Raw genomic sequence first — 19,449 nt, forward strand, 5'->3', positions numbered from 1 at the left:
GTGAGTCCCGTGGAGCAGACAGGGCCGGGGCGGCTGCGGAGAGGTGGCCGGCGTGGGGCTTTCAGGAACGTCCTGGAACAGGAGCGGGCCGCGTGTCGGGAGGTGGTGGGAGATGGACCCCCCCCCCCCCCGCGGCGACAGGAGGCCACGCGAGGCTGTGGCGCGGGAAGAGAGCAGGCTGGTGTGTCATAGCGGGACCCACGTATGTGAGGCCTCCGGGTGCAGACGCGTGTGGCGTGGCGTGGTGGGCTGGGCATGGCGGGCCGGACGGCCACTCGGACGGACACCACTGTCCGCGGTCAGGCTGGATGCTCCTCTTCCAGCCAACTCCAAGGTGACCTGAAGCTCCTGCCTCATCCCTCGGGGTCCCTCAGGGACATCTGTCCCCAGGTGGACAGCCCTAGGTGGGGAGGCTGGGGGAGGGGCTGGCAGATCTGGGGTCCTATCAGCACCTCCACACATGGGCTCCTTCCCTGCCTCCCGCCGAGCTGAGCTGCTGAGGCTCTGAAAATCCTGGACTGGGGAGGATCCTGGAGGAGCCGCACGCCCCCCCGAGTGGCCTCTGCCCACTGCCCCGTCCTGGTCCTTCCGGAGGCAAGTGGCAATCTAACCGACCCCCGTCCACCCCAGGAACCCCATGGGCCGCACAGGACTGCGCGGGCGAGGAAGCCTTTGTCGCTTTGGACCCAACCACACGCTGCAGCCCGTGATCACGCGGTGAGTGCCACCGACGAGGCCGCCCAGTCCCCCGTGGGCCCCGTCATGTCATGTCCACCCCAGCCACTGACCCTTGGGCACACCCGAGACACAGCGTGGGAATGTCCCTGTCCCTGGAAAAACCCAGGCCTGTCCCCACTCCCGGAGGCTGTCTCCCTTCAGGTCCCTGTCCCTTGGCGTGCCTCTGGGAGGAGGGGCAGCACCAAGGCCCAGGCCCACAGACAGGCTGGAAACACGTATGACCCCACCCAGCATTTCCCAAGAGCGAATGGCGGAACAGCAGAGCCCCGGGCGCGTGTTTCTTGGAGGCTTTTGATAAACTATTTCCTGAAAGCCGGGGCCGTTCTAGTCCTGCTGGGATCAGTGACGCGGGAGACACTTCCCAGCGGTCACCAGCCGGGTTCTTCGCCTGGAGCAGCTGCTGGGGAAGGAGACAGGGTCGGCCCCCGGGAGGGCAGGGGCAGGGCCGGGACCCCGTGGCCTCCCTCCCCGGTGCGGGGGGTTGTGCTGACGTCAGAGGATTGCCACGAGCGGCCGGTCTGCAGGTGGAGGCGGAACCAGGACGGAGCCGTCTGCAGAAAGGGCATCAAGAGAATGCTGGAAGTGCTGGTCGTGAGGCCCCCGCGCTCGGAGTCCTGGGCCCTGCCAGGGGTGAGCCGGCGCGAGCGTCCAGTCGGCCCATTCCCGCAGACCCGCCCCTCCCCCCGCGGTCACCGCCCCACGGTTCTAGACTCTGTCCCTGGTCCTGAAGGACAGGCTGGGACTGGGCACTGCGAGGAGGTCCCCTTCCCGTCGGCTCATTCTGTAGTTGTGAAACCGGGTTCAGAGGCTCTGGTGTGCGAGAGCCTAACTGGTGCCCGTTGTGTCTGAGCAGAAGCTCCGGGCTGGGGCTGCGTCCACGCCGGGGCCCGCGAGCTCGCGGCGCTCACAGCCGCGGGGGCAGACGCGGCTCCTCCTGTAGGTGTCTCCACCCACCCCTGCGTCCTGTGCAGCGCTGAGCTGAGCCCTAGGGACAGGACAGTTGCAGGGCTGTGGGGAGGCGGGGAGTGGCAGGTCGTAGGGGTGAAGCCTGGAGGGCACCCCAGGACCTTGTGGGGACAAAACTAATTGAGGTGCAGAAGACCGTGGGCTGAACGGCTTGGGTTTTACTCCCAGATCAGGCTGCCCTCCCCGGCCCCCAGCCCTGTTCTGGGGTCCTAGCAGGAGGACCAGGCCAGGCTCTGAGCTGGTGCACAGCGTCTGGGGTGCGGCCCCGTTCAGGGGCCTCTCCTCTGAGCCTGTTCCCGGAGCTTCCATGATCTACCTGTCCGTGGCCGTTGCTCCTCTGCTGGGGGTGGCCGGTCCTCGGGCTGCGATGAGGAGTCTGGGCAGCTCTGGGCCCTGCCGCAAGAAGCCCCGTGCCCCCGACAGAGGGAGCACCATGCCGAATCGGGGGTGGCTTACGGCCGGCCCTCTCACCCTGGGGCTTCTCTACCATGATTCAGCCTCCCTCCTGGGCATTTTGGTCTGTCTGGGCAAGACACTGGCCCAGCCCCAATGTGGTTCCTACTAACTGGCATCTTCCGAGCAGCTTGCCGCAGCCTCCCGTGGCCCGCCTGCAGGCCTCCAGGCCGTGTGCCTGCAGCCCCCTGTGGCAGAGGACAGGGCGCTGGTTACTTTATGGGGGCGGGAGAGAGGCCCCGGTGCCCTCAGAGGCTGTGGCTTTGGCCTGACCCACCCCTGCTCCGTCACAAGCTGGCGCGGGCAGTGGGCTCTGGGCAATGTCACGTCAGCCCCGAGACAGCTGAGCTGACAGATACTCCCCTGCCGGTGGCCCTGGGGGGCTGGCCGGCGGCCCACGCCGGGCAGGTGGCCCGTGGATGTGGGTCTCTGGACAGCCTCGCAGACCTGCCTGTGCCTCCTCTGCGCAGGGCTCCCGGGAGCCGGGGGAGATGCTGCCCCGGAAGCTGAAGCAGGTCCTCCGAAGGGAGTTCTGGTCGTCCTTCCAGAACTTGCTGATTCAGGGCACCGAGGTAAGACGGCCTTTCTGCTTCGACCCCGTCGTGTGTCCTGGGCTCCCACGGTGTGCTGGTGGTGAGACCGGCAGGCAGAGCAGGACCCACTGGGGACTCTGCTCCCAACCCCCTCCCCGCAGCTCCCAGAGGAAAGGCGGGGGGGGGGGGAGCAGACGGGGCTGGCCGTGGCTCTGGGCCTTGGGAACCTGCTTTCTTTCTCTGTCCCTGTTCTCTCTGAATCAAGGGGGCGGCCCCTCCTTCCCACACTCACTGTTGCCCTGAGACACCGCAGGGTCTGTGCCTCCCTGGGCAGGGGGTGCTGGGACACCCCCGCAGGCTCCCCAGACCGTGGCCCGGGAGGCAACTTGCTCAGGCCCGCATTCCTCATCGAAGCTTCCCGTCATTCCGAAAGCGGTCCGCGCGTGCTGCCGCACTCCCACGTTCACTCCCGCATGGGGCCGGAGCGCCCTGCGCCAGGCCCTCTCTCTGCTGGCCTCTGTGGCCGCCCGCGTGGGCTCCGGGCCCACGGTCTCTGCGTGAACCCCACACGTGCGTGACAGAAAGGCAGCCACACCGCACACATTTCCCCGTATCATTTTTGCTTAATGCACGACGGTCCTATTTTTAGGCCCTGATTTAAAATTCACCCCCCCTTTTCCATGGCCCCGGAGGCTTTACGCCGGGGTTCCTCAAGCGTCCTCAGTGGACCTCCCAGCTGTCCCCGGCCCTGTTTCTGGCCCATTCAGGGCAAAACAGGCAAGAGCTGGGGTTTAGAGCTTTGACTCTGGAGCCAGTCCTGTCACGAGGGCCGTCCCGGGGCCACCCTGCCGCCTCTTTTCTGTACTTTGTAAGAAGGATCAACTCGCTTATTGATTGAGCTGAAATCCACGTAACATAAAATGGACCGTTTCAAAGGGAGCAGGTCAGTGGCCTTGAGTGCCCTGTGTGTGTGTGACCACCACCTCCGCCTGTTCCAGAGCATTCCCATCAGCCCAAGGGCTCGCCCCACCCCCGCGCTCACCGCCTGCCCCTCCCCCACTCCTGGCGCCAGTCGGCCTGCGCAGGGCCCTGGTTGTTGGTGGAATCACACAGTGTGCCGCCTTCGGCCTTCCGCGTCTGGCTTCTCTCACTTAGCGTCATGATTTTGAGGTCGGCCGTCCCGTTCAGTCCCTCCAAGGACAGTAGAGGACGGTCCGGATGTCAGGCCAGACACCGGGAGGGAGACGAGTGCGGCGAGGGCCCCACCATGGGCCGGGCACGCTGGGGCCTTGCTGGGGAGCAGGGAGAGAGCTGGCAGGGGGAGGGAGGTGGCTGGGGCAGCGGAGAGCGGTGCCCAGGGTGTCCCAGGGCCTGGACGGAGCCCAGGGCCCACGCGGGTCCCTCTGGGAAAAAGCTGGGGTGGGGCTCAGGGCTCCTTGGGGCGGGCCGGCCCACCCCCGTGCTGCCCCCCAGGTGTACAAGGGCTACGTGGACGACCCGAGGAACACAGACAACGCCTGGATAGAGACAGTGGCCGTCAGCATCCACTTCCCAGACCAGAGCGACATGGATCTGAAGAGGCTGAACTCTGTAGGAGGCTCGGGCACGGGCTCCCAAGAAGTGGGGTGGGGTGGGGTGAGCATGCTCTGGGGGTCCCGCCGGTTCCCAGGCACTCAGAGCTGGCTAAGACCAGAGAGGGGGAGCTGCAGAGAGCAGGGGCTCCAAGAGGAGAGGGCAGGACGGAGTCAGAGCCGGACCTCCTGGGAGGGGGCGGGATTCTCGGCCTTCAGGGGGATAGGGTCCCCCGTATGTAGATCAGTCCGAGCTGGGACTGGAGGCCCAGGGAGCAGACCCCGGGCTGCGTTTGCAGGACAGAATCCCCGGGAACAAGGCCACATGCTCTGTTGTCACTCCGCTTTGCTACGAGAACACCATGAGCCAGCCGATGGCCAGGCCAGAGCAGGGCCGGGCCCTGGGCCACGGCGTCCCCACAGTCCTCCTGCAGCTGGAGTTTGGGGTGTCTGGGCCGGCTCAGCAGGGGTCCGGATCTCTGTTCGCCCTTGCAGCACCTGCACACCTGCGACCCCGGGATGTCCGTCCAGTGGCAGGTCGTGGACAAGCGCATTCCGCTCTACGCCAACCACAAGACCATCCTCCAGAAGGTGGCCGCTCTGTTTGGGGCTTTCTATTGACCCGTGCAGTCCGGCCGGGCCCCGCCGCCAGGGGAGGGCGAGGCTTGTCCTCCCGCGGTCCCCGTGGAGACGTGCGCTGCCCCGGACACAGGCTACTACCAGCTGCCGGAGCCACAGTCGCCCCCGGACCCCGGGCGGGCGGGGGCTGCTTCCAGGCACCGTGTGGTGTGGCATGGGCTCCGCCGCCTCTCACGGCCACCTTGAGCTGCCGGGCAGATGAGCCTGTGACGTGGAGGGCGTCAGGGCGCCCCAGAGGAGAGAGCCCAGGCAAGGGACAGCTGGCTCGGGTCACAGGGCCATTCCCCAGGATTGACGTGGCCCCAGGGACCCCGCAGCCATCCCTGCCCCTGTGGCCTCGGCCCTCGGCCAGCAAGATCCCTCCTGTCCACGTCGTGGGCAGCTCGTCCACGACCGACGTGTGTGGGCCCAAGGCCTGTGTTTCCTGGACGGCCGGGGCTCCCCCGTGGCCTTCTCCTTGGGCCCACGCCCCGGAGATGGTGTCAACCCATGACCTTACGTGGACCCTCGCCCGCTCTGGGGTCGGGGGCACCAGCAGCCGCAGTTCACTGCCTGAGCAGTCGGGGCTGGGCCCGTGTGTGAGGGGACGGGGCCCACACGAGCACACGCTTCTCTGGAGATCCAAGGCCGGGGATTCAGGCGGGGGGGGGGGTCTCCAGGCACAGCACCCCTGTCCCGTGAGCCCAGGGAGGGCAGGCGGTGGGCCTCGGTGGCGGGGGATGCCCCTGCTCTGTGTCAGCGGTGCCCGTGAACCGCCCGGAGTGGCCAGGGCTGGAATACTGTAAAACCAACATTAAACGTGCTGCCCAAACTGGCCGGGCCGGTGTCTCCTGTGCTTCCCGCACACCGGGTTCGACAGACAGCGGTCAGGGGGCTGAGTCTGGGCCACTGACACCTCTTCCAAGCCACGGCCAAGCCCCCCCCGGGGCCCGAGGGCATCTCCGGCGGCATCTCCTTCCGGCTCCTCCCCGGGACATCCTGCAGGCCCCTGAGGCCTGAACTGGTGTTCCCTCTCAGACCCACCGCCGCCCAGCGCCCTTTCCGTGGCTCCCCCGACGCAGGTGCTCAGGTGTGGGGACCTTGGTGGCACCAAATAAAGACACTTTAGAATTGTAAAGGCTCAAAAAACGCGTTACCCACGCGCCCTTTCCGAAAGACTATCTAAGACTCTCTAAGAGCAAGCCCTGACTTAGTCTGGCTGAGCCGCGGGCGTTCGCGTCCAGTCGGTCCTGGAGGCCGAGGACCCAGACCGAAGGGGCGGGCGGGGCTGGCTGCGGCCAGGCTCTCCTCCTGGCTTGCACACCCAGCTCGCCTGCCCGTGCTCGGCGCTTGCACAGAGAGGGCGTGAGGGCTCCCGCGTCTCTTCTTACGAGGTCCCTCTCCCTGTCACCTCAGGGCTGCACGCCGTCGCCCCGTCCAACTTCATTACTCCCTTAGAGGCTCCAGATACAGCCACACTGGGAGTCAGGCCTCCGACACGGGGCCTTGGTGGGGGACAAACGTTCGGTCCTTAACACACACGCACACACACCTGCGCGGGCGCATAGACCAAGGTCTGTGCTGAGAAAAGACACGGTTAAATCGTGTGGCTTAGCTGTCTCCCCGGAGCTGGCGGAGGAGTCAGGCGGCGGTCCCAGTGCCCAGGTCTCCTCTCCCGCGTGAGGAGGAAGGAGATGCCGCCCACGGTCCTGCCACGCGGCCGGCAGGGCTCACAGACGTGGGGCCACAGGACGGCTGTGGGGCTCGTGGCCGTGGTGGGGGGCAGAGACGGGAAGAACCGTGCGCCCCGGAGGAGGTGATGAGAACGACAGGGTCCACCGCGACCCACAGAGGATGTTTACCGCGGAACAGGGTAGGAAACACTCGCAACGGCAGCAACTGCGACACGTTCAGATGGTGATTTTCGTATCAGATTAAAAAATGCAACTCCTTTGTCTTGTTTTCTGTGTGTTTCTGTATCACCTAAGACAGACGTCTGAGAGCTAAGGACTCAGACAGGTCGCACTGGGCAAAGGCTGTCCCGCAGAAAGGCGTGGGGAGAGTCCTGCTGGGCGCACGGACGCCTCTGCCCTTCGGGGCCTCCGTGAGGAGCCGGGAGCAGCGTTCGAGCAGCGAACGGCTTCATGCATTCCGAAGGCGTCCCGTTCGGGAACCATCACCCAACACCGCAGCTTTTTAAATATATAAAGCAAACGTGATAGAAATTCAAGGAGAAATTGGCAAATCCACAGTAATATTTGAGATATTTTATCAGAAACCAGGGAGTCAAGAACAAAAGGAAAACGGCAGAATCTGAATAACACAATCGGTAAGACCGAGATCCTTCTGTGTGCACCCCCACACATGCGAGGTCCTTCCCTGTGTGCACCCCCACACATGCAAGGTCCTTCCGTGTGCACCCCCACACATGCGAGGTCCTTCTGTGTGCACCCCCACACATGCGAGGTCCTTCTGTGTGCACCCCCACACATGCAAGGTCCTTCTGCGTGCACCCCCACACATGCGAGGTCCTTCCGTGTGTGCACCCCCACACATGTGAGGTCCTTCTGTGTGTGCACCCCCACACATGCGAGGTCCTTCTGCGTGCACCCCCACACATGCGAGGTCCTTCTGTGTGTGCACCCCCACACATGCGTGTTTATATAGAAATACACGTGTACACATCACGTGACGTACACAAACATACACAACATACGCAGGCATCACATGTAAATTATAGACGTGAGGTGCCACGTATCTGTGTACAGAAAACGAAATCTGTATCTATAGTCATGTATTGATTCCGTGGGGCATATGCAACAGACACAGCACACGCATAAACACGCACCGTTCACGCACGTGTGTGTCTGATTCTGCACCCGCCCCGCCGTGGGGATCGGAGGCCCCGAGGAGACACACGGGACAGGCATAAACAAGCGTGTGTCACCGCATTGAGGACACCTCAGCAGCTCTGCGAAGGCCACCCCAGGATGGAGCCACACCCCCCGCCATAACATGGGGACAGTGACGCGAGGGGCACCAGGGGGCTCAGTCGGTGAAGCATCTGCCTTCGGCTCAGGCCGTGATCTCGGGGTCCTGGGATCGAGTCCCACACCGGGCTCCCTGCTCAGCCGGAAGCCTGCTTCTCCCTCTCCCTCTGCCCCTCCTCCCATTCATGATCTCTCTCTAAATAAATAAATACAATTTTAAAACAAAACAGTAACATTAGAACAAGAACATACACCAGAAGGGACAGAGCTATATTCAGTGGTTCCCAGGGCCTGCGCTTGGGACGGTGAGTGACCGGTCCCCTGACCAGCTCGGAGGGACAGGAGGTGGCACCGAGAGCAGGGCACTGCTGGGGGACGCCGCCCTCTGCCCTCCATCCTCCCTGGAGGGGCTTCCGTCCCGTTTCCCCGGCAAGAGCACAGCGAGGAAGGCAGTGCCCCTGTTGCAAGAGGAGACGCTGTCCTGGTCAGCGCTCGGTCCCAGGGCCACTCCAGCTGCTTGGGGAAGGACAAGCAAGGACCGTGAGCTGGACGTTGTCCAGGGAAAGCCCAGGGGGCCACCGTGCCGGCCACCTCCCTGCCTGCGACCTGCCCCTTAAGTGGGGAGCGAACCAACGCAAGGCAGCGGGCAGGAGGGGTGATGTCACGGCCTGTGGGAGCGGCTGGAGAGTCTCGAGAGAAGCCTTTCCGACCTTATTCGGAGATCAAAGACCGAATTACCCGAGCCCCTAACTGAAGACGCTGGAGAGCGCCTACGACATAAATGCAGGGCGGGGGAGGTCAGGATGTACGGAGGAGGGAAAACAGAGTCGCCACGATGATTACATTAAACAGTCGGTTCTTGGAAAAAACGACAGAGCAGTCGGCACGCGGCAATCCGTCCTCTGCCGCGGCTCCTCTTCGTGGGGTCCCCGGCCCTGCCCCTCCGGCTCCCACTAGCGGCCTCCGCCCTCTCCCTCTGTGCGGCTCCAGCCCCTCCTGGGCGGGCGTGGGGCTCCGTCTGGGGGTCCCCATGGTTGGGCGGGAACCGGGGCCCCTGGGGCCCATGTGGAGGCCAGAGCAGAGAGGGCGGACCGTGCACCAGGAAGGCGGGGCGGGACGGCAGAGCGTCGAGGGCCGCCCAGACACCCCGCGGAGGGGCGGTCTCCCGGGGGGAGGGCAGCATGCTGGCCTCGCCGAGCTGTTTTATTCACGGGCCTCATTTCATCCTGCCCCTGTGGATGCCACAGGCTCGGCTCCTCTGTGCTGGTCCCCAGAGAGATGCGCTCGGACCTCGCCTCGCAAAACCACCTTCCTGGTGGGGAAGCAATTAGCCGGCCTCAGCCCTTGGCTTGCAGCCCTGGGGCCTCCGAGCCCCAGTTCCGGCAGATAAACGGGTGAGGTAATCTGCCCAGAGCCCAATTACAGTCGGGAGGGCAGCTACAGCGGGCAGACCACGTGGCCAGAAGGGCCATAGAAGGTTTCTGGTGTTTCTGTGCTCACAGCTCTCGTAGTCTGGAGTGGACGGAGAGCCAGACTCTCACAGGGCCCTGTGGCCTGGGCCTGGGCCTGGCCGGCGGCCAGCGTCCCCGTGAGACTGGCCATGTGACCGGGAAGACGGCTCACCACACAGCTTTCCGCGAGCGCTGGGAATCGATCTGTCTGTCCAACTATCAATGCGGAATCGCCCGAGAACGGCAAACCTTGCGGCACGTTCCAATTTCCTATTGTCGAGGCAGAGCACACTCGGTCACCCAGGCATATGGGATCCGCGAGCCGCCGGCGCTCAGACCAGCTCCGCAGCCTGTCGCCCGCAGTGCCCCCCGCCCCATCCCGTCACTGCCCTGCGGAGCTTTCCATACGCAGAACCGCTCAGCCGGAGCTTGGCCCGTCCACCCCTCCCGCTCCGCGCTGTCCGTGGTTGCCCTGCACCGGCGCTGTGGTTCGGGGTAGCAGCCCCACCGAGTCTGGTCACTTTGAACACTGAACTATTCCTCTGTCCGGGGGCTCCCTCTGGGCCTCTGTTTGATTTGTCACATCCTGATGTGCCCGCAGCTTCGAGGCGCGCATTACTTTAATCTGTAAAGAGAGAGCTGGCTGCAAAAGCAGAGTCAGGGGTGGTGCGATCCTACACCCGAGGATGTACACCCCGGCACAGGGTGGTCCTCAAGGACCACTGCAGTCAGCAGCCACAGAGGGACAGACGCCAAAATCACACGGTAAAGAGTCACCGCTGGGAGGCAACTCAGGACAGAAGGTGCAATCACAAACAGACCCGCTTGCTCCAGGGGAGGGGAGGGGGGGGGGGGGGGGGCGGGAGCAGAGGACGGCGGACTGCAGCCCAAGACCGGCGTGGGGGTTCTCACAGCCAGGACCGCACCACCAGCAGACGATATGGCCTGGGTCTCATCCCGCAACCACCCCCCGCCCGCCCCCGTGCCCGGGCTTTGTCTGTCTGGGACCCCCCCGTGGTGAGCTCTGCTCTCCCCCGGGTCGGCTCCAGCCTGCAGCACCGACCCAGCCTCCTCTGAACTGCCCCCATCAGTCCCTTATAACACGTCTCTCAGCTTGGGTGGGTCTGAAGAGCTCTCACCACTGGAGTGAAATTATGCATTTTCAGCAAGAATGGCACAGAAATGCTGCTGGGTGTGTCTCGGCCCGTGGCTTCGGGGGTAAGGACACTCACTGCTTATTACGGATGATATTTGCCTTTGTCCCGTAGGGAGGGTGGCTTCTGCTTGCTCCTCCACTGTAAAATTACTATTTTTCTTATATATTTTATTTATTTATTTGTCAGAGAGACAGAGAGAGGGCACAAGCAGGGGGAGCTGCAGGCAGAGGGAGAAGCAGACTCCCCACGGAGCAGGGAGCCCGATGCGGGACTCGATCCCAGGACCCTGAGATCACGACCTGAGCTGAAGGCAGATGTTTCACTGACTGAATCCCCCAGGCGTCCCTCCACTGTAAAATTATTATTTTTCCCTTTGTGGCTAATAAATATATGGAGGAAGATACTCTAGTGCTACGGATGCCTGATAAAGACACAAGTGAGAGGAAGGAATTGCACACCCACACTGACGTCATCGCAAGGAGGCTGCCGCGGCCAAGCTAGCATCAGACAAAACTGAGATCAAAGCAAACTCTCTGGGGGTAAAGAGGGTTATCTCGTAAGGTAAAGGGCCAATTTATAAAGAAGACATATTAATCTGAATAAAGGACTTCAAAATACAGGAAGCAAAAGCTGATAGAATTGCCAGGAGTAGCAGACAAGTCTACAGTCCAGTCAGAGACAACGACACCCTCTCTCAGTAATTAATAGAGCAACAAGAAGATCAGCAATAATGTAAAATTCTAGACTCACACTATCAGCAGTCCCGATCTCGTCAGTGCCTCTAGAACAGTCCATGGAGCAACCGTACAACACATTTAAGTACACATACAACAATTATTCACACAGGTCACTTTGTGGGCCATGAAATGAGTTCGTAAGTTTAAAAGGACCCAAAGCATACAGAGTATGTTCTCTGACAAGGAATTTAAATTAATCATCAAAACCAGGAAAAGCTCTGGAAAATCCCCAAATATCTGGAAAGAACACAAAACACTTCTAAACCCATGACTTGAAAAAGAAATCAAAAGGTAAATTAGAAAGCATTGCAAATTTGATGAATCTCATCAAGCATGTCTGGGATGCAGTTAAAGCAGGACCTGGAGGGAAAGTTATAGCACAAAAATGCCTGTTCGGGAGAAGGAAAGTGTCAAACCAGTGAGCTCAGCTTTTACCTTAAGAAAACAAAACAATGAGGAGAAAGTTAAACCCAAAGTAAGCGAAAGATCAGTTGGGCCATAAAAAAAGAAAGGCAATTAGGAAATCAATGGAATTAAAAACTGGCTCTTTGATAATGTGAGTAAAACTGGTAGACTTCGATGGCGACTCATCGAAGCAGAAGAAAGGACGTGCAGTTTACCCACATCGGGACTGAGCCGACACCACTCCCCATGCCATATTGAAAACATAAGTGGCAGACATTATGGACAACTTTATACTGATAAATTCAACAACTTAAATGAGACGGACAATTTATTTTTGATTTATTGAAGTTCAATTCACTAACACACAGTGTATTGTTAGTCTCAGAGGGGGAGGTCAGGGATTCACCAGCTGCACGCGACACTCAGTGTTCGTCCCGTCACGTGCCCTCCTGAATGCCCGTCCCCCAGTTCCGTCCCCCACCCCCCTTCCCTCCAGCAGCCCTCAGTTCATTTCATATGATTAAGTCTCTTAGGGTTTGTCTCGCTCTCTGATTTCATCCTGTTTATGTTTCCCTCCCTTCCCCTATGCTCCTCGGCTTTGTTTTTTTTAATGCCGTGAACGAATGATAACATGATAATTTTCTTTCTCTGATTTACTTATTTCACTCAGCATAATGCCCTCCAGTTCCATCTGGATTGTTGCAAATGTCAAGATTTCATCCTTTCTGATGGCTGAGAAACATTCCAGTGTGTGTGTGTGTGTGTGTGTGTGTGTGTGTGTGTGTACATACACAGTCTGGCTCTTGTGGACTTTGCTGCTATAAACATTTGGGTGCATGTGCCCCTTCAGATCACCACATTTGTATCTTTAGGGTAAAAACCCAGTAGTGCAATTGCTGGGTCGCAGCACAGCTCTATTTGTAACTTTTTGAGGACCCTCCACACTGTTTTCCAGAGTGGCCGCACCAGCTTGCATTCCCACCAGCAGTGCACAAGGTCTCCCCTTCCTCCGCATCCTCACCAACACCGGTTATTTCCAGACTTGTTAATTGTAGCCATTCTGAGCGGTGTGAGGTGGGATCTCACTGTGGTTTTGATTTGTATTTCCCTGACGCCGAGTGATGTGGAGCACTTTTTCATGTGTCTGTTGACCATTTGTATGTCTTCTTTGGAGAAAATTCTATTCATGTGTTCTGCTGATTTCTTCACTGGATTACTGGTCTTGAGTTTGATGACTTCTTTATAGCTCTTGGACACTAGCCCTTTAACTGATACGTCGTTTGCAAATATCTTCTCCCACTCTGTTGGTTGTCTTTGGCTTTGTCAACTGTTTCCTTTGCTGTGCAGAAGCTTTTTATCTTGATGAAGCCCCAATAGTTCATTTTTGCCTTTGCTTCCCTTGCCTTTGAAGGCATGTCCAGCAAGAAGTTGCTGCGGCTGAGGTCACAGAGGTTGCTGCCTGTGTTCTCCTCTAGGATTTTGATAGATTTCTGTCTCATATTTAGGTCTTTCATCCATTTTGAGCTTATTTTTGTGTGTGGTGTAGGAAAATGTTATTTCATTCTTCTGTATGTGTCTGTCCAATTTTCCCAACATCATTTGTTGAGAGACTTTTTCCCATTGGCTATTCTTTCCTATTTTTGTCTAAGATTAGTTGATCATAGAACGGAGGGTCCATTTCTGGGTTCTCTATTCTGTTCCATTGATCTATGTGGAAACAGACAATTCCTTGAGAGAGATGAACTATCAACATTCAGTCAAGGAAAAAATATAACCTCAGTAGCTCTATGTCTTTAAACGATGTAACAACATATAAAAATGATGACACAGCATAACCAAGTGGGATTTATTCCAAGGACACAAGGTTAATTTAAAACTTGCCAATCAGTTAATATAATCTTCCATAAGGATATACTGATTTTTAAAAAGTTCTCAATGGGTGAAAAGACATTTGACAAAATCCAAAACACTTCCTGATTAAAAAAAACTCTCAGCAAACTAGAAATAGAAGACATCAACCTTAAAAATAAAACGACCAGCTATTTTACTAGCAAACGGAGTGTATTCAGGAATAGCAGAGGAATCGCAGTCTGGAGTGAGGCAAATTAAGGTGAGCCACAGGAAGTTCCAAAGAGACAAAGGGAAGGTCAGTGCTTACTTGGTTTCAGGAGAAAGTTGAGAAGGGCTGCTTTGAAGAGTTTATTGGAGAAAACAAGAGTTCACGATTGTGGCATTTCCCCATTGGCGGTAAGTGGCGGTTAGTTAGTGTGTCATTGCTAGGGCAGGGAGGGGTCTTCCTTCCTTTTTTTTAAGAGCAGGAAATTATTAATGCCTATGGGGAAAATGTCCTCCTTCTTCAAGATAACTCTTACCTTCTCCTCCTGGTGGTGACGCAGATTGCAAGGCGCGGGACGTGCGTGAGAGTGCTTCTTTGGGGCTTTCTGACTCCATTTTCAAGAGGTTTCCTCTATTTTCACAAGGAAATGTCCTCTTACTGATAAGAACAGCTACCAAAAAAAAAAAAATCTACCACTAACATTATTTTTAAAAGACTGGACGCTCTCCAAGTTTGGGATGAACAAGGAGATATGCTCTTAGTCTTCCCAGTCAGTACTGAGCCACAGGCCAAAGAAATTAGATAGAGATTGAAGTAAAAGTCCTCCAGTCTGGGGAAAAAAGAGTACTCTTTTTATTTACAGATAGCATGATTGTATACGCAGAAAACCCTCAGGTATCTATAAAAAAGTTACTAGAACAGATAAGCGATTTTAGCAAAGTTAAGATCAGTATACAAAAATCAATTTTATTTCTATACATTAGCATTTAGCAAGCGGAAACTGAAATAAAGATACCATTAACATAACATGAAATTATGAGAAATAAATATGACGGGAGACGCAAGACCACAAAACAGGGCTGAAAGAAACAAAAGCAGTTCTAAATGAATGGGAAGGTATACCATGTTCATGGACTGAAGGGCTCCGGATTGTCAAGGTATCAACTTTTTCAAACTGATGTAGGGATTCAGTGGGATCCCAAACAAAACGCACCAGGCTTTTTTGCTGGAAGCTGACAAGCTGTTCTAACGCTCACGAGGAAGTGCACAGCATCTAGGATAATGAAAAAGAACTTTATGAAGGAACAAAAAGTGGAGGGTCCCACTGCCTGACTCAAGAACCACAAAGCTACAGCAAGGAAGACCGTTTGGAAAATTGGCATAAAAAGGAGCAGATAGGAGGGCGCACGGGTGGCTCAGTCGACTGAGCGCCTGATTGTTGATTTCTGCTCAGGTCATGGTCTCAGGCTGGGGAGACGGAGGCCCTGGTCCAGCTCCGCGCCCTAGTGGGGGTCTGCATAGGATTCTTTCCCTCCCTCCCCCTCCCTCCCCCCACTCTCTAAATAAATGAATAAAATCCTTTAAACGACAAGCAAACAGAACGATGAAACAGACTGCGTGCGCACATGCAGGACCGGGCATTTTGACAGAGGCACAAAGGCCGCCCAGCAGGGAGGGGTCAGTGCTGGAAGAAACAGCCGGAAACAGGGTAACCGGAGGCAGAAACGAGTCACCGTGAGCGGGATCTCACGTCGGATCCCAAACTGACCCCAGATGCGTGGTCAGCCCAGACGCGCAGGCACTGACGTTCGCACAGCGCGTCACCGCCGCGTCGCGCCCCCGGGGGCAGGTGCGGACAGCCGGGCGGGGGGGAAGGAGCGCGAAGCGGGCGGCGACCGGACTCCGGACCTGACCTGCGAGCCGTGGCGCAGTGACCCGCAGTGACCCGCAGGCCGAGCTCGCCTGGTGCGGGGCGGCGGGGAAGGGGCCCCGGCCGGCGGCTGACTGCGGTGCCGGCCTTCGGGCGCGCGGATGTCGGACGCGGCCACCGTCAGCCGGGCTTTGGGGTCACCACACCACGTGGCTCCCTGGAACCCCGAAGACGGCTCCGGCCCCGCTGAAACGCGAGACGCCCGCTCACTGCCGCCCCGCAGCCCAGGTCCGCGGCCGGACGCAGCTCTGCGAAGGCCCAACCGCACCCACCAGCCGGGGCCGGGCGGGGGGCAGTGGACCGCGGGGAGGTTCTGCCCCCAGCCCCCAGCCGGAGCCGCAGGCCAGGGGAGGGGTCTGCGGTCGCACGGCCCGCCCCCAGCCCCGCCCCCAGCCCCTGTGATCTCCACCCCCGTCCCACCCCGCTCGCGTCCCACAGACCCCACAATTCACCCCGGCCCCGCCCCAGGCCCGGCCCCTGGTCTTCCTGCACCGTTCTGGCCACGCCCACCCAGACCCCGCCCAATTCCCCCCTCCACCGCCTCAGGCCCCGCCCCATCTTGCCTCACAGCCCCGCCTCAAGCCCCGCCCAGTCCCAGATTCCGCCTCAAGCCCCGCCCAGCCTCTCCGCTGCCTCAGACCCCGCCTCCAGGCCCCGTCCAGTCCCGCCTCATAGCGCCGCCTCAAGCCCCACCCAGCCCTCGCAGCCCCGCCCCCGGGCCCCGCCCCCGCCCCGCGGAGCCGCAGGCGGGGCCGCGTGTGTTCGAGCGGCCGCCGCGGTGGGCTCAGGCCCGGGGTCGCCTCCGCGCCGGGGTGTGGCTCCGGGTCGGGCTTCGAGTGCCGGGAGCCCCGCGCACTTCCCGCGCCGGGAGCGGCCTCCAGACGCGACCGCGCAGGTAAAGCTCCCGCCGCGCCCGCCCGCCGCCCGGGGTCGCGGGGTCGCGGGGTCTCGGGTCTGGGGTCTCGGCCCCGCCCTGCAGGCCCCGCGCGCGGCCCCGCCACTCCACGCCCCAGCGCGGCCGCGCGCCACGGCTTGGCTTTTCTCCCTTTCCTTCCTGCTCCCGCACAACCGAGAGGCTGGGCGCCGCCCCCGGCCGCGTGCTCGCCCCCGCGGGTGACAAAGAAGGGCTCCGGGTGCGGGCGGCCTCGCGCGGGGTGCCGGGGCGGGGCACGCGCTGGTCCCCGACAGCCGCCGCCCCGGCCACCGCCGCCCGCCCGGCCCCGAGCGCGCCCCGCGGGTTTGCGGGTCCCGCTGCCCGCACCCCGGAGAACCCTGCGGCCTCTCTTCCCGTTTCCAGCCGCGGGGGTTCGAGCGGCGGCCCCTGGCCCGGCCGAGCCGGCCCCTGCTCGCCTAGGCGTGCCCTGGGTGTGTCCGAGTTCCTGGACCCAGCCAGCGGTTAGCGCGACCGACCCTTGCTCTTCTGGGTGGCCTTGGGAATCTCTGGAAATAAGTTAGAGACACCCCAACCCGCTGGTCAGACGCCTGAGGGTGCCCGTGACATCTCCCCCCAAAGTCAGAGAGTGCCCTGGGGCTCCCTGTGGACCGCGGCCCGCGGCGCTGATGGCCGCTCTCTTTTAGAGGCGGAGAACTCGGCTGTCCCGGCTGTCCCTCGTGCCGACGGAGGGAGTGTTGATGTCTGCGCGACGGTCACCTGCACAGCAGCGGCTGCGGGTGTGAGGGAGAACGCAGGTCTGCGGCCCCCGAGGGAGGGGACTGCCCTCTGTCCCCAGGTGTGGTCAGCATGGGCCCCGTGGGCAAGCAGAGCCCCTCATCTCTGCCGGTCCCCGCGGGAGGGTCCTGCCTCATCTTCTTCTTCTGCCTGCGCCTGGGCGCGTCCTGCCCGCAGAGCTGCCAGTGCCCTGAGCACGCCGGGGCCCTGGCGGTCCACTGCAGCGCGAGGGGCCTGCAGGAGATCCCCAAGGACATCCCCACCAACGCTGTGCTTCTGAAGCTTGATGCCAACCAGCTCAGCCACATCCCTAACGGGGCCTTCCAGCACCTGCACCAGCTGAGGGAGCTGGACTTGTCCCAGAACATCATCGAGACCATCGGCCCCGCCGCCTTCTCGGGCCTGGCCGGGGGCCTGCGGCTGCTGGACCTGTCCCGTAACCGCATCCGCAGGATTCCCAAGGACGCCCTGGGCAAGCTCAGCGCCAAGGTCCGCCTTTCCCACAACCCCCTGCACTGCGAGTGTGCGTTGCAGGAGGCCCTGTGGGAGCTCAAGCTGGACCCCGAGTCCGTGGACGAGATCGCCTGCCACACGGCCGCGCAGGAGGAGTTCGTGGGGAAGCCGCTGATCCAGGCTCTGGACTCCGGGGTCAGCTTCTGCGGCACCCACCACAAGACCACGGACGTGGCCATGCTGGTCACCATGTTCGGCTGGTTCGCCATGGTGATCACCTACGTCGTGTACTACGTGCGCCAGAACCAGGAGGATGCCAGGCGGCACCTGGAGTACCTGAAGTCCCTGCCCAGCGCCCCCGTGTCCAAGGACCCCACCGGCCCTGTGCCCTAGTGCCCGCTGGACAAAGCAGAGCAGCACCTACCTGTCCCGCGTCACTTCCGTAGCAGGTGACGGCTGACCCGCGCTCTTTGGACCCCGAGTGGTGGGTCCTCACAGCCCCCCCCCCCCAGAGCCCTCGCCTGCGTTGCACTGAAGTCACTGCGCCCCCCATCAAGTCCAAAACATGACCATCGGGCCCTTGCATGGGCCAGGAAGCCAGAGCTTGGAGAAGCGGCGTTGCCCACAGCCACAGTCAGGCAGTGACCCCGTAGGGACTTGAAACCAGGTCGTCTGTCAATGACATTCCATGTCCCTTGCGCTCTGCCGGCCTCATCCGTGTGGCGCCTGGAGGGTGTGAGTTGCACTCCGAGAAGCAAGGCTCCGGTCCACGCGCGTGAGGTCAGCCCGCAGACGGCAGGGTGTAGACTTCTCTGCGGAAGGCAGAACTGACTTAGCTTGTCCCCCGGGTAGTACTACCGGAACGCATGTGACCGCAGAACTCTTTCCAGAGCAAAGTAGCAGACACCAGGTTTCTCTCGAGAGGTAAGTGCAAAGTGTAGTTCAAACTAACCTTTGAACAATTTGTTTATTCTCAGAGTGTTGCCAAGAGGAACACGTGTGCCAAGATTCCAGCCCGGGGAGAGGGGGCTCCCAAACCAAGAAAACCGCAGATAGAGACCTGGGAAGGGTCCAGAGTGGATCTCCAGGGGGCGGGGGGCCGTGTGTCCCTGCCCCAAGTGCCACCACTGTCTGTGCCTGGTCTGGGGGGAGGCCTGTCGTCCTGGGTCTGGAGGCTGCCTCGCCCCTCTACTCACGGACTCTGAAAGCTGCTTCTTCTCCAGGACAGGAGGACAGCTGTTCGGCGTGTCCGGGCCGGTCAGCGGGACGCTGCCTTTCCTCCAGCAACGGGAAGTCTCTGCCTAGCTCCCGGCCCGCCTCCCCACCGCCGTCCGTCTTCACCTCGGCCCCCCGGAACCTCAGAGCTAACTCACACTCCCTCAGCCGTGCCCCTTGTCGTTCAGGGTACACGTTACCTGCACTTACGTAACGCGAGCCGTCTTTCTAGTTTTATTTTTTGATGTCTTTTGTAAGAGTACTTATTTTTAAATTGCTTCAGGTATGTGGGGGGAGCGCGAATAGGGAGGGATTGCCTGAACTGAAGGTGCGCAGGTTCCAAGCCTCGGGAAGCTGATGCTTAGAAGGAATTACAGCAGAGGGTGGTTTGCACCTGGAGGGCGTCCCGTGACCTCAAGTGGGCCTTGAACGCAGATCCCACCGTGCCACGATTCGGAGATCCAGACCGCACAGCTGACGCCTAGAGGCCCATCCACACAAGGTCCTGATTTTTCCAGTGATGCCCCCCAATACCTCCCACAGGCTAGCAGCCTGCTTCTGCGCCCACCGCCCAAGCCGGGGGTGCGGGGACGGAAGGCGGGGCCTCAGCTCTGGGGCGGGGGCACCTGTCCTCCTGCCCGGAAGCTCACCATTTCCTCTTACGCCGGAATCAGCCCAGAGCCTGGGTTCCCCCCAATGCAGGCTCTTCGTGGTGGGTGGGTGTAT

The 19,449-nt window shown here is 60.2% G+C and overlaps 2 protein-coding genes, 1 long non-coding RNA gene and 1 other non-coding gene across 16 annotated transcripts in view; 3 read left to right on the forward strand and 1 right to left on the reverse strand.

The window, feature by feature from the left end:
• Positions 1–5,716, forward strand: part of TRPM2 (transient receptor potential cation channel subfamily M member 2) — a 50,811-nt gene extending 45,095 nt beyond the window's left edge. For 10 of the 11 annotated variants that reach the window (XM_059392485.1, XM_059392483.1, XM_059392484.1 and 7 more), the window contains 5 exons: positions 631–717; positions 1,263–1,368; positions 2,628–2,729; positions 4,164–4,280; positions 4,757–5,716. In XM_059392485.1, coding sequence (XP_059248468.1) covers positions 631–717; positions 1,263–1,368; positions 2,628–2,729; positions 4,164–4,280; positions 4,757–4,882 — 538 coding nt within the window. In that variant the 3' untranslated portion in view covers positions 4,883–5,716. Of the gene's footprint in view, positions 1–630; positions 718–1,262; positions 1,369–2,627; positions 2,730–4,163; positions 4,281–4,756 lie in introns of those variants that run through there. The other variant, XM_059392487.1, reaches the window with a different exon arrangement.
• On the forward strand, positions 2,606–2,671 carry LOC132012741 (Z6 small nucleolar RNA). The gene has a single exon (XR_009402723.1). It is a non-coding gene; the product is annotated as a Z6 small nucleolar RNA (small nucleolar RNA).
• A 6,230-nt stretch (positions 5,717–11,946) lies between the features above and the next one.
• On the reverse strand, positions 11,947–18,016 carry LOC132012461 (uncharacterized). Of its 2 annotated transcripts, none has more exons than XR_009402614.1 (4): positions 17,933–18,016; positions 14,579–14,729; positions 13,992–14,086; positions 11,947–13,326 (listed from the first exon to the last, which is right to left on the reverse strand). It is a non-coding gene; the product is annotated as an uncharacterized LOC132012461 (long non-coding RNA). The 2 variants fall into 2 exon arrangements; XR_009402613.1 differs by having other exon boundaries at positions 13,992–14,126.
• Positions 16,129–18,960, forward strand: LRRC3 (leucine rich repeat containing 3). 2 transcript variants are annotated; one of them, XM_059392491.1, is made up of 3 exons: positions 16,129–16,281; positions 16,965–18,432; positions 18,732–18,960. In XM_059392491.1, the coding sequence occupies exon 2, from the start codon at positions 17,128–17,130 to the stop codon at positions 17,899–17,901; it is 774 nt and encodes a 257-aa protein (XP_059248474.1). In that variant the 5' UTR covers positions 16,129–16,281; positions 16,965–17,127; the 3' UTR covers positions 17,902–18,432; positions 18,732–18,960. The 2 variants fall into 2 exon arrangements, with proteins under 2 accessions (XP_059248474.1, XP_059248475.1); XM_059392492.1 differs by having other exon boundaries at positions 16,965–17,957; positions 18,486–18,960.
• Positions 18,961–19,449: the final 489 nt, after the last annotated feature.

The sequence above is a fragment of the Mustela nigripes genome, chromosome 2, assembly GCF_022355385.1.
Source record: "Mustela nigripes isolate SB6536 chromosome 2, MUSNIG.SB6536, whole genome shotgun sequence".
Classification (NCBI taxonomy): domain Eukaryota; kingdom Metazoa; phylum Chordata; class Mammalia; order Carnivora; family Mustelidae; genus Mustela; species Mustela nigripes.